This window comes from Cyprinodon variegatus, unplaced genomic scaffold, assembly GCF_000732505.1.
Source record: "Cyprinodon variegatus isolate N-32 unplaced genomic scaffold, C_variegatus-1.0 Scaffold1085, whole genome shotgun sequence".
Classification (NCBI taxonomy): domain Eukaryota; kingdom Metazoa; phylum Chordata; class Actinopteri; order Cyprinodontiformes; family Cyprinodontidae; genus Cyprinodon; species Cyprinodon variegatus.
The window spans coordinates 164,878-183,753 of record NW_015151538.1 but is presented as its reverse complement, the minus strand read 5'-3'; the positions used below and the strand labels follow the sequence as shown (position 1 = coordinate 183,753).

General features: G+C 37.3%; 1 protein-coding gene across 1 annotated transcript in view; it reads right to left on the bottom strand.

The window, feature by feature from the left end:
* Nucleotides 1-18,876, bottom strand: part of tead4 (TEA domain family member 4) — a 40,008-nt gene that overhangs the window by 13,807 nt on the left and 7,325 nt on the right. The window contains exons 2-4 of the mRNA XM_015400240.1: nucleotides 7,989-8,053; nucleotides 2,495-2,566; nucleotides 1,217-1,351 (exon numbers count right to left, since the gene is read on the bottom strand). Of these exons, the coding sequence (XP_015255726.1) occupies nucleotides 1,217-1,318 (102 nt within the window). The 5' untranslated portion in view covers nucleotides 1,319-1,351; nucleotides 2,495-2,566; nucleotides 7,989-8,053. The remainder of the gene's footprint in view (nucleotides 1-1,216; nucleotides 1,352-2,494; nucleotides 2,567-7,988; nucleotides 8,054-18,876) is intronic.

Here is an 18,876-nt window from a genome sequence, read left to right as displayed (position 1 = left end):
TTTAATAAAAATTGGGAACTGGGGTGGTTTTTAGTTTAAGTACAGTGGTATTGGATGCAGGAGTTTGCCATGCATCCAGAGGGTTTTTGGTTGAAGCCCTGGCTCTGGCTTTCTTTGTCTTTGTGTCCTTGAGCAAGACACTTCAGCTGCACTGCCTTCTGATGGTAGTCAGATGGCTTGATGGTGCCGGAGTATGTCAGTAAGCCCCAGGGTGGCTACAATGTAGCTTGCTACCATGAGTGAATGACTGAATGTAGTCTAAAGTCTATATAAGTAAGACACTATTTACCTATTTCTTCATATATTTTCAAAAGAAACATCATGACTTTTGATCATTTATTATGACACAGAGAATAATAATGCGTGTTGATTGGGGAAATAAAAAAAAAAAACCTGTCCTTTTTTTTTTATTTGTATTTCTTAGGATTTTGAGCCATGCACTCCTACTTCATGTCTATAAGCTTCTTTGCATTTCTCCATTGAAATGTATAATTCCCTATAAAATAAACTGTGGTTTGTAGTTGTAATATTACAAAAAATGTATGAAGGATTCACTTTCATTTAGTTAAAGATACTTTATTTATCACAAAAGGACATAAAATGTTGTTTTGAGACGAGCCCAAAATAGAAACACCATAGACCCCTTGTTGGTAACCTGGCAACCCCTAAAATATTTATTTCACTCTACATTTAGGCATCATGTGAGGTAACAATACGTATTTGTAAATATTATAAATATTGAAATTTGAAACATTCAATTTCACGATCAAAATAAGGTATTTCATTAATTAACGGGACATGATGTTATATTTTTAATTATTAGGTAATGAATTATAAAGAAATAGTACATAACTAAGTATTTAATAGGAAATTTAAAGACACATTTCTCTATTCGTTTGAAAAAAATACTTATTTATTTGATATATGATTTTGTTTAGCTCAGGGATCTTATAATAATTATTCTAAAAATCCTCCCTCCTCCGTTGGTATGCCTGACTCCCACTTTGAAAACCCCTGATGTAGTTGAATCTGTGTTTTCTTGAAATGTAGGATAATTGACTTCAAATTTAATAAACCAAAACAATTCATTTAATAATCATCTGAGAACAAAAAAAAACCATGTTTTAATTTATGATCAAACCTAAAGAAATTTTTTTTCCATTTCCTGTTAATAAAAAGCCAAAACATTCCTGTGTGATTAATTGAAATGACTCACTCCACCAGCAGCGGGGTAAGCTGGTCTCGTAAGACCCTGAAGAGCCATCTTATTCTGGAAGGCTGTGGGTGAGATGATCTGAGCCGAGGACATGGTGGCCATACTTTGAAGGGCCTTGTCTTTGGCAGCCTGATCCTAGACAGATGGACAGACAGTGCAGTGTAAGATAAACTGCCTAAATAACACCACTTACTGTATTAGCTTTGGTTTGAGTAAACAACACCCTTCTTTTATCTAACATAATCACAGCCCTAAAAGGGGAAATGAGAGGCTGAGGGCTCTTGCATCATCTGTGAATCCCTGCCAGGCGAAGAGCTGGAGAGAAGGTAATATTACCATCACGGACCTTTAGGTCAAGAGTTAAGTTTATTGCTTTGGCAGGGGCAAGCTAGTGATGACAACTAGCTTCTGTTAGAGGTCACAATAGAGGTCAAGGAAAGGATCAGGATGGCACATTGATAAAGTTTTTAAATTGGCATTAACAGCATACACATATCCTTAAAAAGAAGCAAAATATGGGTCAACTAGAGAACAATTGCCATTGGTATAGTTCCTGTTTTAAAAATCTCCTCCTTCAGCTATTTCCAAACTACAGAGAGCTACCAACACTTGCCACCCAACCCAACTGGGCAAGGCCACACAGTGCATTCTTCTTCCCAGAACTAGAGAACACAAGGGCATAGCTGAAATATGGGGGTTACATGTGGCAGGGTTCTCAGTTACACTAAAGGCGTTTTTAAAAAGGCCGGCCACAGAGGCCAACCCTGTGACCAGTGTAGAGCCCTGCCAGCTAAACCCTGGTGGCTGCTGTCCAAGGTGAAGGAGAGGTGCTTTGGCTGCTGTGACTGAGAGCATGTAAGCAAATGCGGACGAGTAATGCAAACTGAGAAAGCACTGAATAGACAGGGATGTGTGAGCTCCCAGCAAACTTTTATTACCTAGTAAAAAGAGCTGGAGGCAAAGAGCTGATCTGAAAACTGTTTAAGGTCCATAATGATCAGAAACCTCTTGACCTTTTTACCCATACTGACATTTCCTCCACTCTGTCTTGGAATCTCTTTTCAATTAAAACAGCTGAACTTTAAAATAGATATGAATACCTGGCAAAGACATTAGTGCTCAAATTAACTACATTTAACAAAAAAAATGAATCTTATGCATTTGATAGACACAGAATCCATCTAAGGCAGATTTGTATTACATTTTTTATTCACTTTAGGCTCAATCCTCCAGATGAATGAAGAGAAACAAATAAAAAACAAGTAGAAGTTGACTCACGTAGCGTACCTTGAGCTTCACCTGGATCTCCCTGGCCTTCCGTCGGGCCAGAACTTGGATGTGACTAGACACCTGGAAGACAGAGAAAACAACAACAGGACAACTTTTACCTATGCAATTTAAAACACGGAAAAGGGTAATGACTTTAATCAATCAATATAATAGATGTATAGAGAAATACGATGGTAACTGGGGTGGTTTTTAGTTTGACCCACACATAGTTGGTCATTTTCTAATCTGTGAACAGACTTTCACAAAACAAAACCACAAAATGATTTGGTGTGGAAGTTGTCACTCTGAACAGAACAATAAAAAGTGCAGCGTTTTAATCAAGGGTCTGAGAGGTTAGCTTCTTTTTTGAACGCATCCTTTAATCATTCTGCATTCTACAACAAAGAGCTTGACTTTGATCAGTTATTTCCTTCCCTTGCCTTTTTGTTATTTGCATGTTCATTCCTTTGTTGCAAGACCTTTCTGGTATCGTACCCTCCTTTCAAAGAACTGCCAAAGGAACAATTTGACCCACAGCTGGTTAACACATAGAACAGGCCATCTCCATTTTCTGAAGCAAATTCACTTTGTTTCATCCTCTTGAGCTAATGTATTATCAACTTGTGTTTCTTGTGGAACCTGTAAAGTTTAGAAATGCTGGCAGCTTTTCTAAATATCTCAGGCTCATCTCATTTAGGCTTGGTTCACACAGCAGATCTTGATGTGCAATTCCAATATTTATACTTTATTTCTGAAATCCAATATTTTTGGCTTGGTGTTTTATTCTACTAATTAAATGCTAAGTGCAGAAGAAGAATGTAGACATCACACAGCAGTGCAGTGTGAATGAAAGGAGCTGACAGTGTCTTGGCCCCACATTTATCAAAAAAGGAAGGTAAGAAAAATACTGTGCATAAATATTAACAATTTCCATTTGCAAAGCAATCAATGACTGCTGATCTGTAGCGGTTACCCTGAAAATTATGTTAAAGTCAGAGAAAATACTTTTAATACTAGTTTGAAAACTATGAAATCTGAATCAGATTTTATATCACATTTGGAAGTGGCTCAAGTTATTTTTTAGGGAGTGAAAAGACTAAAAGTTGGGCTGCTTTGAAAAAGCTTTTAAAAAGTCTGATATGAGTCACATATGGACTAAAATATCTCGACTTGGGTCACATTAGCCTGCTGTATAAACAAAGCCTCAGACACAAATGCAGAAATATAACCCCAAATGTCTCTCTCTAAAATATTAGTAAAGTCCTGTTTTCACGACACGACTGTCTAACCTGCATTTAATTGCTTTTTTTTTAAAGTAGGAAACAGAAACTGACATAAATATATTTAAATATTTTTTGTTATAGATCCTCTGCAGAAATCAGAAATGGCAAATAATTTGATTGGTTGAAGGTAGACTAAAAATGGTAACCAGTTGTTAATATTTAAGTAATGTAGCTGATATAGTAAAGTAAAAATGTTAAGTGCCACACACATATATACAAATATGAAATGTTAACACTGACAATAAACACAGAACTTTTGTCAACCACATTGATCACAAACTGCAGAGATAAAAGAAACTGAGTTCGAACAAATTATGCTTAATTTTGTTGTTGGCAAATCATGTCACACTGCATCACACTGATAACACCAAACCAAAATACTGCATATTTGCACCAAATATATTTAATGCTCTAAACTTGCATATCAATGCTTTTTTTTTTACACCATGTTTTTTTTTGTCTTCCATACTGTTTACATTTGATCACTGCTGCACTTAAGGAATGAAAATGTCATTAAAGCTGTAGAAAACGAAATTTCATTTTGCATAGACGCTATGTATACAAAATGACAATAAAAGTTGTGTAAGTCTAAGTTAATTTTGATTCTATATCTTTTAATACTGCAGGATGAAGTTACACAAATATGATCAAATTATAAAAAAATAGTCAAGAAAGCTCAACTTTCAACACACATGGAGAAATATTGCTCTCTCTTTCTCACTATTTTTTGTTATAATCTGAAATCAGTTCATTTAAATAGCACATGTTCACAGCTCAGGTCATTCCAAGGCATTTTAAACACTTATTTCAGTGAAATCATACAAAGATTGCTTAAAAATGTCCCCATCTAAGGAAACTAAGCTGATTGCTTCAAGTCACTGACTTGTAGAATTCACTTGACTAGGATGAGAATATAGCAGCAGTGGACAGTTGCTTATATTGTGTCACTGGCTTTGCAGCAATCCCACATATCGAGCATGTATATGGAAACACCGTAAAGGAAAACCTCCCTTTAGCAGGAAGAAACCTGCGACAGAACCAGACTTGGTGTGAGCAGCCTTCTATCGCGGCTGTATTTGAAAGCTCAGAAGCACAAAGCCAGGAGTACTTTTCTGTTTAACTTCTTCTAAAAGGTTAGCTGTAGTAGTAGCAGCTCCTTAACCGGCTTCCTCTAGGATTCAGGATTCAAGACAGAGGAAGACAGGAACATAAGACAGAACTAAGTGTCTCTTCTATAGAAGGGAACATGAAGGCAGCAGCAGGCCAGCCTCCAGAGCAGCGTGACAGCTGAACAGAATGCCAAGACAGATGAAGCAACTATGGGTAGAAAAAATTACAGGTCATTAAGTTCAAGTGAGAGACAGAGAGAGAGATGTGGTGTGATGGAAGGGGTCAGAACCAAGGAGAGGTACTGTGTACAATAAAAAAAAGGCAAAACTTTTAAGTTTACAGAATATAAGTTTCAAGATGTCCTAAACTGATTCAAATATTAGATATTGGTCTGATATCAGGCAAATAAATTAATATCATGTTGCAACTAAAATTTCAAATATTTTTATTATCATAACACAAAGCCTCTGTCAAAGGTTGATGTAGCCCATTGGTTAATAAGAAATGGGTCAGATGTTCTCACACCTATTGTTGTTGCATATTGTTCTCTAATTAACAGCACTTGATAAAACCTTTTATAAAATTTCAAACCACAAAATAAATACTAAAAGAATGTAGGATTCATACTGTATCAGGTCAATATCGGTATCAGTCATTTCTCAGAGGTGCAATATCAGGACTGTATTGGAAATGACAACGTTATATCAGAGAATCTAAGCTTAGCTTTCTGCTAATGGTTTCAACCGAAATGGTTTTGTTAAAGAAACAACAAAAGATAAAAGAGACTGTCTAATGTACTCTCATGCAGGTAATATAGATGCCTATTCCCTGTTTCTTTAGTTCATGTTTCTCATTCTCATTTAGGGTTTGCTACAGCCTCCCTGTATACTTACTACAAGACATTGAGAAATGTATGCAGTTCATGTTGGGAAAGAGGGACTCTGTATCCAAACGTCCGCCCTTACCTCTAAATCCCTCAATCACTCTATAGAGCAGAGACTATAGTGGACTTTATAGTGAAATCAGTTAACTGACAGATGATCACTACTTTTCACTCCCTGTCAGTCACGTAACTCCACCTCCCCGCACCGTACCTCCGCCATATCTGTTATTTATTGCCGCCACAACAAATCCCATGATGCTTTGTGAGGAGAGGTCTTGCAAAGCAATCTGGGATATATCTACTCGTGTAATGACCAAGGATGTACACTACTTTTCAAGGTGCATTGTGGGAACTACTTTTTCATTCACTAGACGTTTGGACACCTATCTGAAATGGAGTAACCACTATATAGACCCCAATATAGTGATTAGGGTAGACGTTTGGACACAGACGGAGATTTCTGTTAGATAACAGGAAGGCTAAGTCTATTACATCAAAGTTGCTCTGTCTTATTTGTGGGTTTTCTGTTTTTGCCTGTTATGAAACATGATGGGTTTACAAATTTTGGAAGTTAGAAAAGCCAAAATCCAATAACTGTTTGATCGTTGAATGCGCCATAGATGGAGCTAACAACATTTATTGTGAAACTTCTTCCTGACTGAATTCTAACCAAAATCAGCTACTGTTTTTTCAACAAAAGCAAGATGTTTTGAAACCAAACCACAGAAAGAACGGGGAGGATAGAATTTATATGAAAGGAAACTGCTTTTGTCTGCAACATGTCAACACATTTCACATAATTCTGGCTGCGAGACAGCGAGGACTTCAGCAGATAACAGGAAGGCTGAGCAGAGTTTTAAAAAAAAGCCTAACTCCTACTTTTTACAGACTCCACCATCTGCACATCCTTCCTTCAGACACAAATAAAAACCCCTTTAGTCAATGCGGTTATTCCCAACGGCTAATCTGGTCAATTTCAAAATAAGAGGGATTGATTGGACGCCTGAACGGACCCTGCTCACATTTTGTGTGAAATGTCGCATGGCACATTTTACAATAGACATCGAAGCAAACATGGAACATATTGTCAAGTCTTGGTTTGATCCTTTGGGGTTTTTAACTCCTCATGGTAGTGATGCGCCTGTGGCTTTGCTGACTTAGTAATAAGGAAGTCAACGTTGGCTTACTTCATCTTTTAACTCATCTGCATTGTTGAATCTGATGTTTTTCATCTTTATAAATAGATTTTTTTGCACAGCTTAGATAAGGAACTTTCCTGACTAATCCACCACAGTGATACACAATTTCATATATTTCAGCAATTCAGTTGAAAAGGTCACCTTTACAGGCTAAACTCTGCAGGTTTTTGTCTCTATTAAAAAATATCAACACTTTTATATAGAATTTCCTCATAAAGAGAAAAAATGTGATACCATCTCTGCTATTATAGATATATACAAAAGATACAACAGGTCAGAGAGACTAAAAACATTACACTTCTACCTATCAGAAACATGTCACAAAATGACGAACATAACACTACTTTATCCACTGACTTTGTTTATAATATATGAGAATATTAGAGAACAGTTTCAGAATTGCTATTCCTTTAAACAAAATTTTGAGATTAAAGCTAATTCACTTAGACAGAAAACAAAAAGAGGATTCTCAAACTGAGAAAAAAAAGATTGTTCTTAAAATACGGTGGATTAATATCTATTAGGGAGAAACAGTTTGTTCCAGAAAAATTGTATAATTGTCAGCATAGTGAGACATCTGAATAAAAACCAGTGGGTTTCTCTTCATACCTTTTTCATCCTTTTCTCTCTTCTTTTCAAATTCTAGTCTAATTGAACAAAATAACTCAGAAGTGAAGCTTTCTTGCATCAGTCACTGTCACATATATCAGTTTATTCATATCATTTATATAGTAAGGATAAATTTCCAAATTCTTTGCCATCCTGCTTCACTGCCCCATCTAAATCACAGTATTCCCCAGCGTCTTTTCCCCTCTAACAAGCACCAGATCCACGAGGTGCTGAAGAAACAACACCGACATACGATCCTATAGCATCTGTGCATTGGGCCCCAGCCCTAAATCAATCATCATCTCTGCCTTGCCAAGCTGGAGGGGGTTCCACGGGGCGCCGGCGCATCACTCAACAGGATTTTCTCCGGTGGTTCAAAAATAGCAGGCTGCTGCAAATGGCATGCGGACAGAACTCACCTGCTTCCTGGTCCGTGTCTTCCCTGTGCGAAGTTTGATATACCTTGCTATCAACTCATTTCGTCCTGCCAAGGGAAAAAAAAAAAAATATTGAAAAAGTCAACATTTTTCTGCTTACCTATAGAAAATTATTACTATTTTCAAAACTGTGATAATTAAACAAAAAATACTGAATAAATAAAGTGATGCAAGGCTCTCTCTAAATAAGTGATAAGCATCCCATCTGAGCAGACCAAATGAAGAAGCATACAGCATATAAGGTTTATTAATAGAAAACACATAATAGAATAAGCTAGATATAAGCTGGAACATTTCTGCGTTTCTATAATTGAAACAGTGTTTCCCCATGCAAATACAGGGTTTATACAGGGCCTTTCAAATGCATTTACATTCCTTTCCAAGCTGTCACATCTCAAACACAAATGTCTGGCTATTTTAATTGGGTTTAAAGTCATAGACCAACACATAATGGCACAAAACTGTACATTATACATGACTTTCATTTTTTGTTTTGGTAGAAATAACTGAAATCATAATCTTGGTCATTATTTTATGAAAGACGGCAACGCTACAATTGAAGCTAACGGTCTTATGTCTCTTTTCTACAATCTTGCTGCACTGACACTGACATTTTGTTCAGTCTTGTCTCAGATTACCACTTGGACTGAAACAACCTTTGTTAGGGTCTAAACCAGGGGTCACCAACGCGGTGCCCGCGGGCACCAAGGGGCCCTCAAGGACCACATGGGGTGCCCTCTTCGTCTTCTGAAAACAGAAGAACTCATTCAGTGGGTTAAGTTTAATATTTTTTTTATTCTGTTGCTCTTCTTTTTAATCATTTATGTATTATTTCATCATGTTTCAGTGGTTTCAAAATGACATTAAAAAGAAAATTAGAAATGAATAAAAGAATACAATAAGAATAAAAATGAGTTTTTATGGATGAGATTCAGGCCCAGTCCACACGAAGTCAAAACGAACACGAAACGCTAATATTTTCCAGAACGTTTGTCGTAAAGACGGAGACGTAAAATAAATGTGATCGTCCACACGAATGCATGAAAACGCTGCAAAATGTATGCCAGGCCTGTAAGTGGCGCTGTCGTGCCAAAGCAAAAATAGGCGACGAAATGTTGGGCATGCGCACTAATATTTATACATGGTTGGCCTGCGGGTCCATTTTCGTGGTTCAGTCAAATTCAGGTGCTGAACTATGTCGTCGATATTGCTCTGTTCTTCCTGGAGATATTCCAGAAGAAGAAGATTCTGTTGTAAGCCCGACAGCAGGGTGAGTAGCATGAGCAGCAACCATTCAACACAATACGGCGCCATTGTTATTGTGATACTGTGTCGCGCATGCGTGTTTAGAGGCGACGCTATGACACATGCGTGTAAAAAAAAAAAAATGCGGTTAGAGCTTAAAGAAGGAAACGCGAAAACGGCGTTTCAAAATCTTCCCACTCTGAAGGCTGAATAAAAAAAAGGTTGTTTTCCGGCCCCGAAAAACGCCGGCTTCGTATGGATGAGAGGCTGGTTTGGTGAAAAATTTGTGCGTTTAGGCCAGAGTTTGGCTTCGTGTGGACGGGGCCTTACTGTAGGTGAACACTGATCCCTCCAGTTCATAGGTCAGTATTGGTAGCCCTTCCTATGACTCGGTAGCCATGAAGTAGCCCTCAGCCATAAAAAGGTTGGTGACCCCTGGTCTAAACTATTCTGGTTGAACTCTAGCTGTATGTGAAGTGTTGTTGTTCTTCCGGAAGCTGAAACTTTATGTCATTACTAAGTTCAGGGTTAAGGTTTTCTCCCAAATGTGTCCTGTAATGATCCCCATCCACTCAATACAGCTTCGCCATCCCTGCCTCACTGCCTTTCTAGCTCAGGTGGTAAGTCACCGGTTCTGCAAACAGGAATCCCGAGTGCGTATCCCAGGGGGGGATGAGCTGCCAGTGTGGGTCCTTGTGAAAACCTGCTTTGAGGAGTGGCGGTCTATATCTTGAAATACTGAGGTTCTGAGTTCAAGCCCCAGTCCCATGGACTGCAAGACCCCTGACCCCCGCACTGCATAATGGCCCACTGTTCCCAAAGTGGATCGGTAGAATGCAGAAAGTGAATTCTGTTGGTCTGTACAGTATAATGACAATAGAAAAATTAATTTACAATACTATGTCTTAGATCTTACCCATGGGCCATGAGTTTGACACATAGAATGTACAATAACATTTTCTTGCATTGTAAATACACATCTTACTTTTTAAATTTATTTATTTCGTAAATGTTTTTAAAAAGCCCTGTACCATTATCTCACACAAGTTTTTTTTTTTTTTTTTATAGTGGTGTAGCCTATCGCATAAAATCGCAACAAGTTCTATTCAAATGCTTTAAACCCCCCCAAAAAGGAAAATATTAATATTTTAAATCTATGCAAATTACCAGTGGTGGAAAGTAACAAAGTAGACTTACTTGATTACTCTACTTAAGTACTTTTTTTTTTAGTATCTTAAATCAGAGATGGGGACTCGAGTTTGTGACTCGTACTCGAGTCGCACTTAAGTCGCATATTTAATGACTTCAGACTCGACTTAGACTTGCATTTAAAGGACTTCAGACTCGACTGAGACTCGTGATTTCCGACTTGTGAACAATATTTTATTCCAGTGTAAAAACACTTATTCAAGTTTTTTTTGTTTTACTAACTTGACTGATCGCCGCTCGCCTTACCCGCACACAGAAGAAAACTCAAAGACCCAAACCGTGAAGCGCTCAAGTTCAAGTGTTTTATTTATACAAAAAGCCACAGCAAAAGTGGCATAATAAAACAGTCCTTTTCTTCTCCTGATAAAACCTAAAATTCAAGGGTTTTCCTTAAAAATCAGAGGCTGGAAGTTGGGCTCCGCTTGTAATGCTGCTTCTGGTGAGAGTGATCGGCCAGGAGCACCCACTGGCTGATCCACAGACTCTGCGGCGCTCCAGCACTGTTCCACTCCCTGGCGTGCCACACCCCTTTACAGACCGATCCAGCTAAAAAGAGAAGCAAGGAGAACGCCAGCATCCACGCGCCAAAACCCCGTCGGAAGATATATTCCTGTTTATGCTTTAAGCGAGGGGGAGCGCTACTTACAGGCGAGGTTCCTCCTCTGCCCTAATACTTCTTACTGGTCCATCAGTGCGCACGGATCCCGCCTGCATCTCCCCCAGCAGCGCGTCCGTCTCTGTCACCTGCAGATTCCGTTCTCCTTCTCCTTTCCTTCAGACTCCTTTTATGTCGGCTTTAATCAGCCCTTGCTCACACCTGAGCGCAGCAATTACGCAGCGCAATTAATGCACTCCGCCTCCTCAGACAACTACTTCAGTCCAGTGCGCATGGATTGTCACAAGGGAAAAACAAACCAAAACAACCCAACATGCATGAAAAATTCAAAAGTCTAAAATAAAGGAAAACAATCATATAAAAAAGAAACATCAAAACATGCAAAGCTCAAGAAGAAAATACAAAGAAAAACAAATCATATCTTCCTCTCCAAACATGCAAAGCATAAAACTAACATTAAAATGAAAGAAAACCATAAATCATATTTTTCCCTGTGCAACACACTGACGTCACTGACGCAACATTACGTGGACGGCAGGATTGTGATTGTTTTTTTTTTTTCCACAGTCCTCATTTTCAATAAAAGAGCAGACATTTACTGCTAAAACTAGAAAAAAGTTGTAACCACAAATGTCAGGAAATACTGTAAGAAAATGCAAAACTTATCTGGAAAAAAATTTTGCGTGTGCTTTTTTTAATTGTATTTTTAATTTAGCAGTTCAAGATAATGATAATTCCATAGATATAATAGCGACCTTTAAGCTATACCGTCTCAGTGACGGAGATGAAAACACAAGGAGAAACAAGCAAGCACAAAAATTATTGCACTTTTTTAAATTAATCAAGTGATTAGAATTTTTTGTGCGATTAATTGATTATTGCGACAGGCCTTCTCAAGACTTGAGACTTGACTTGGACTTGAGCTCTCAAGACTTGAGACTTGACTTGGACTTGAGCTCTCAAGACTTGAGACTTGACTTGGACTTGAGCTCTCAAGACTTGAGACTTGACTTGGACTTGCAAAAAATGACTTGTGAACATGTCTGTCTTAAATTTACTTGAGTAATTTTTAGGGGGAGTGATTTCTACTTCCCTACACTTCAAGGAAGCTGCTAGTTATTTGTTCCATTTGATCAGCCTTTTAGATTTAATGACGTTCCACAGATAATAATAATAATAATAATAATAATAATAATAATAATAATAATAATAATAATAATAATAATAATAATAATAATAATAAATCTTATTTGCACTGTAATGCACTTTGCATTTAAGAAAAAATCTCAAAGTGCTACAGGTAAAATTCTCATAGAAGGGTAAAATCAAAATGTAAAACCTTTTGAGACCTTGTATTCAATTCTTGCAGAAACAGGAAGCCAGATTTGAGAAATTTAGAGCAGATATTATTAGTAGTTTATTAAGACGTTAGTTGTTGCCATGTGGCCAAGTTGTTCAGTAGGATGAGTTACCAAAGCAGAGTTGTTGTTTCTTTGTGGTAATAGATTCAGCCTTAAACATCTATTCTCTAATGAAAGTGTGATAAGAACCGAGACTCTTCTGTTTTCTTTTTGGTTTGATTTTAAATAAGAAATAATCTAAATATAACATTATTTTTTGTGGCATTTTTATGCTGAGGTTCTTTCCAGGTCTAGAATCTGTAGCAGAGTGGTTTTAAATGCATGTACTTTTGAATACTTTAGTTTTTTTTTTAAAGTGAGTACTTCAATAGTTTAACGACTAGATGTTTGACCAAGTAACTTTTACTTGTAGTTGAGTAAGATTTGACTATGAGTATCAATACTTTTACCCAAGTATTACTGCCAAGTACTTTGTCCACCACTGCTAATTACTGATGCAACGATATCAAGATCTATGTCGATATCTGATATGAATATTGTTATTATAGCCAATAATCTGTAGTTAATATTGTTGAAAATATATTCTCTATATCCCCACAATTCTAACAATGAAAAACAACCATGCACCTAATATTATTTTTATGATTTAGTTAAACACCCCCAATTCTGCATTGCATCACTATTATTGCCACATGCACAAACAAGTACTGCATAGGCAACTCCCTTCCCACCCAAAACACATGATCAAGGGTTTTTTAAACATTGAATAACTACTACTAATCAGACAAATTAGATATTTTTAAAAAAATGACTAACAATGACCTTTACTTGTGTTGGTTTCTAAATATACATTTTAAATACAAATGTATATATATAAAAACATCTTATCATTTTACTTCCTCTTTATATTTGTGCGCTACTTCGCTTTGGTTTGTGACACAAAATCTCAGTAAAACACATTTACATTTTTGGTTGACACAAGAAGTAAAAAAAAAACAACAACAACAAAAAAAACATCAAGGAGTATGAATGTTTTTTGTAAAATATATTCTATGTATAAATCAGTGCACAAACACATGCAGAAAAAAAGTGTCACGGTTGTCAAGTGTGTCAGCACCGAAGGCTTTAAGTGTATCATGTTAGTTTATCACTAAGTATACAGTCCTGTCTGTGTGAGGGCTTGAATCAGTCTCAAAATGGCCCCTGGAGCCTTCGCTCAGCTCATGTCTCTGCAGTCAGCGTGTGTTCCTGTGTGCTGCTGACAGACAGGTCACGCTGGCAAAGCAGGTGGAGGCTGAAGCCATGAGATCCTCAGACAGGAGTCAGGATAGACAGGACACACGCCAGGCCGGTCCGGTGAGACCACTGGTTTGTATTTATTTGTTTATAGAATAAACCCTTTTTCCCTGACTAAATCACACACCTGCTTTACACATAATACAGATATTAAATCCTAATAGATATAATTTTATGATTAACACACACTTGATTGGGTGAATCTTCAGTCAGATACAAAAAAGAAAAACTTAAGTATAAAATCAGGCAAAAATTTGCATCACCTCCTAAACACGTTCATTTTTCCCTGGGCACCACACCACAATGCGAGTTTACACACGAGATAGTCATGCTCCACACAGTGGTAAAAACCTACCACATCTTTTTGTGACATACTGTCTCTTTGGTCGGACGTTTCAACACTCCGCCACCCTAAGAAGAGGAAACCAGACCCCGAACGCCGATCCCGTCGGGTATTTTGTCAACTAATAAAAGTGATCAGATTTTGGGCGGAATTCAAAGTGACGTTTCTGTCTGCCGATAATGTGAATTCAAGCTACTCACAGTTCATTCATGAACAAATCAACACAGAAAGCAGTTATTTGGCGACAGGTCATTAAAGTATTTTGTGCTCTGAACTAAAAAGACAACATTAGACTCCATTACACTGAAAAATTCACACAGTCAACAAGAATGTTATCTCAGCCCCGCGTTCACAAAGCAGACGCCACTAAGCCAAAACATACCCATCAAGCTTAGAAGTCAGCAATTATGCCTCTTTTTGATAGAGAGCAAAGAGTAATGATGTTCTTCTAGGGATCAATTAAAAGCTGGAAGAACACTTAAATATATTTGCTCCAAGAGGAAATTGGTATTTAGAGTTAGTGATGTTTATTAACCACAGCTGGTAAAGCGGTGTCTATTGGAATAATGATAAACAGCGGTCTTAGTGTAACCTGGCATAAGATCTTGTGATATTAAAATGCCACAATATTTCTTGTCAAAGTCAGGTCTGCCTCCGAAAGCACCATTAAGTCATTGCATCTGGCGGTGTTGTTATGATAAGACTCAGATCTGTAGTTCAGGGCTTTAAGCTTATTACAGATCTATTTTTGAGACTCATATTTAATTAAAAAATAAGTCGTTCCTGTTGTGTTGTTCTGTTATGTGACAAAATCTACTTAAAGGGACTGCTTGCCAAACAAACTTGGTTTCATAATATCTGAAGAACTATTGTCCAATTTTGGTCATTTATCTGACTGTTTATTTCAGGTGTTTATTTTTACATAAACATTTAATAAACTAAACAATAGATGCTAATTTTGTGTGATTTATTTTTTTATTTTTGTCTGATTGGCTCCCATAATTTTTATAGCCTTTCTGAACTACAATTGCACCAGAAATTTGCCAGAGCTACCCGAAAATTATTGTTTTTTTTTTTCTTAGAAAATAAATAAACCACCAGCTGGCAATACCAACTTAAATACCTCAACAGCAGTGATCAAACAAATGGTTTCTCAATTTAAGCTCCACATTTTAAGTTTTAAAATCCCTGCAGCCTCAAATTTATTCAACCTCCTAAAAACAAGGATCTTAACAACTAATGAGTTCAGCACTCTAAAACTTCCAGAAAGACAGCAAAAGAATCCAAGCTCTGAAGGACTTTTAGGTATCCTTGGGATTTTCGTCTTATTTAAAGTTCCGATGAAGCCCAAGCTTCACTTTCCTCAATGGCAAACATGATACTTTTTGCCAAGATGTCATTATATTTGCAAGATCGAATGCTAGTTCCCTGCCACATCCCTCTGGCTCCCTGAGCAAGACCCTTGGATTGCTCCCTGGGCACTGCAAAGTGGCAGCCCACTGCTCCCCAAACTGGACGGGTTAAATGCAGAGAGTTAATTTCTCCATTGTGAGAACAATGAACTTCAATTTATTATTTTGTTTTATGTTGCAAGTCTCCAGTGCCAAATCAAGAAGGACAGGCCCATCCCATTACTAAGCCACTGCCATGCTGAGGTGCTGAGTCTCTGCTATTGCAGCACTGCAGCAAAAAGAAAAAATCCAGCATGTGAGCAAATGTCACTTTATATTAATATTGGTGTAAATGAGTACCTATGAGCAATTATTCTTTTGGACTAATTTACCAGGGTATCTACTATTTTGACATGCCCACTCCAAATATATCTCTTTTATCTCAAGCCCCCTTGTGCCAACTAATAGAAATCTTTATTAAGACATGGTATAAATGTGTGCATTTATAGAGAATTATATTTAGAGGTTTGAAAAATGTTGTCTAATTTATTCATGCAAAACAGTTCAATAATATTTAACTTGGCAAAAAAGTGTAATTTAAGGTGCTGGTTGAATCATTTTACTGTGTTTTCCCCACATTTATTGGGTTTAAAAGTATTTTAATCTTAAAGCTAATCAAGACCAAATATAAAAGGCTGATGCTCATGGTAGCACACATGACTGCCCAAGTTGCTAATTTCTTTTTTTCTGAATCTTATTTTCTTGTTGAGAAAATGTAACTCTTCAACCATTCAGTTTATTAGAAGCCCTTAATACAGATTTTTTTTTTTTTATCTCCTTGGTTATTAGGAAAGTTTGACATTTCCTTAGCAATCAAACTCTTGAAAAGATGTCAAAATGCTTGCAGTACTTGATCTGAAATTAATGTTTAGAAAAGATTTCCTTCACTTCTCTAGAAAATATCTTCACTTTTCAAATAAAACGCACAATGTCTATCCAAGGGATATTTTAAGTAGTGGAGATGCTAACTCTAATCTTTTTTTTTAAACCACTAAACTTGTTTGGGGGATTAAAAAAATGTCCTGAAGCCAAGATGCGGTTGCACGTTATTAACCTGCAAAAATATATCAAACATAAGTGTATCCATCTCTAAAGTTGGAACTCTTTTCTAATAACTAATTATGGATTATTTTAAAAGATATTTCACCACCAACTCAGTAAAGGACAAACTGTTTTCATCAGAGTGATAGTGTGGCTTTCCAAAGTGGTCAGGTTCACATTTCAAGCATTAAACAACTTGGGGAGTCAAAGACGCTTTCCCTGATGCACTAGTATCAGATGCCTTACCACTCCTAGTGTGAGTGCTAGACTCGTCAAAAATACCCTCCAATGCACCCATGAGATCAGAGAGGCGACTCAGTCACACAACGATGAGATCATGATATCCAAATCCAGTAGCCCAGATACAGAAGTTGCTCCAGCCAAAGCTGTAGGAAAGTTATACATTATACCCTTACAAATTGCTCCACATCTTGATGTTTATTGCGCCGCCCACAGTCACGGAAATTCCTGGAGGGGAATTTGATTCTGGAAACATTCCTTGGGGGCATGACAAGTCCATTTTTTTTCAGGAGTCCAAAGTTCTCTTAATGCCTCAGTAAATAACTGAGACAATTCTAGTAATTTCACCAAGATGTGATAAAACAGATCATGTGTAAAACCACTGTCTTACTAAAGCATAGGAATGAAATGCCATTAAAACGGTTATTACTAATGTCTCTAGATGCCCAAAGCAGGGAGTTAAAAACAAATACTCCAGAAAGGGGCTGGTTCATTAAACTGTTGATTCTGGGGTCTGCATGTGTGCCTCACTCATAAGTTTTGTTTTGTTTTTGAATAAAATACCTTAAAATGTAAAATTTCCCATCCTCTTTACATTTATGCTCTATTTTGATGCATTTTTTCACAAAAAATCGCACAAAAAAAAGTAAAATGTAGAATTTCACAAAACAATCTATTTTTCAGATAATAAAGCAAAATGCTAATGCTCAATACTGATCAAGCACTGGCCTCATGGTTTATCCAGCTGTATGTTTGATAGTGGTCTTGACATTCCTAATAGTAGACAACATGACCTAATATCCAAACCTGGGAAGTATTATTAAATATTTGCAGAACGTAGTTTGTCTAGAAGAAGAAGTGAACCAATGAAGCATTAGAAGAACTGTTAGGCAGGTTCTTAGATGTCTCTCCACAACCTTGTTGGCAGAGGTCAGGCAGAGGTGTTCAGGGTGAATGAAGGAGGCCCACAGAGTCTCCTCTAGAGTCTGCCTCTGGGCACTGCTGCTCATAAATCTGCCTCTCCTCAGTCAGGAAACAGCCATTGCTGACCTGGTCTGATTTCTCTCTCTCTCTCTGAGTTTCCGCCTCGGTTCAATGCATTCCTGACATTCCAGTTTAGTGACCGGTTCACCTTGGCTCCTACATCTGCTGCTATGACACAGTCAAGTGTCTTTTATGTGTGAGTACATGTCTGCGCAACAAAAAGCAATCTACAATATGTAAAAAAAAAAAAAACATTACTATTTCAATTTAGCTGAATAGACACTAATATTTTTTCATGAATATGTTTTCTGTACACAGATTTTATGTTCCACTGTTTCATGTAAAGAGAACAGAGGTCAAACGCAGCCATGAGGAATCTCTAGAGCGGGTGTTATTTGTTCCTTAGGGGAGTCAATCAGCTATTAGGAGCTACTGTATGATACCAACAACATACAAAATTGTATATTAGCCCAGCCTAACCTGAAGGGATTCATATTCTATACCTAGCAAAATCCAAATATTTACAAAAGTCAATCAAAGAAATTTCCTTCCCAACTCTAATTTGGTCAGGATATTACATAAACATATTTCTAACATCAGCTGATCCAGGTACCACGGGTGTAAATTAGCACTGAAGATATGACTGGTTACAATTTAAGGGGAAAAAACTCATCATTCTCATTATCTAAGTACAATGCAGGAATTTTATTCAAGTTTTTATGTTATTGAAAAAAATCATAAAATCATCAAATCATTTTATGACAAATGAAATGTTGATGCAAGTTTATGGTGGCCAGTAGCTAAGACCCCAATCAGAAACTTGACCAAACTTCTGTAGTTTGTATGCTTTCCTGTAATGCAGCCATATCAGTTCCAGGGTCCAGAAGTCTGTAAACTATTCAATTAAGTGGTTCGGGCATAGAGCTTGGAATCCTGAGGTTGTGAGTTAGAAACCCACTCCCACAGACTGCCACCCTGGCACTCTGAGCAAGACCCTTAACCCCTGATATATCCCTGGACGCCCCACTGGTACCCAAAGGGATGGGATAAACACAGAGCTAAATTTCTCCAATGTGATATCAAT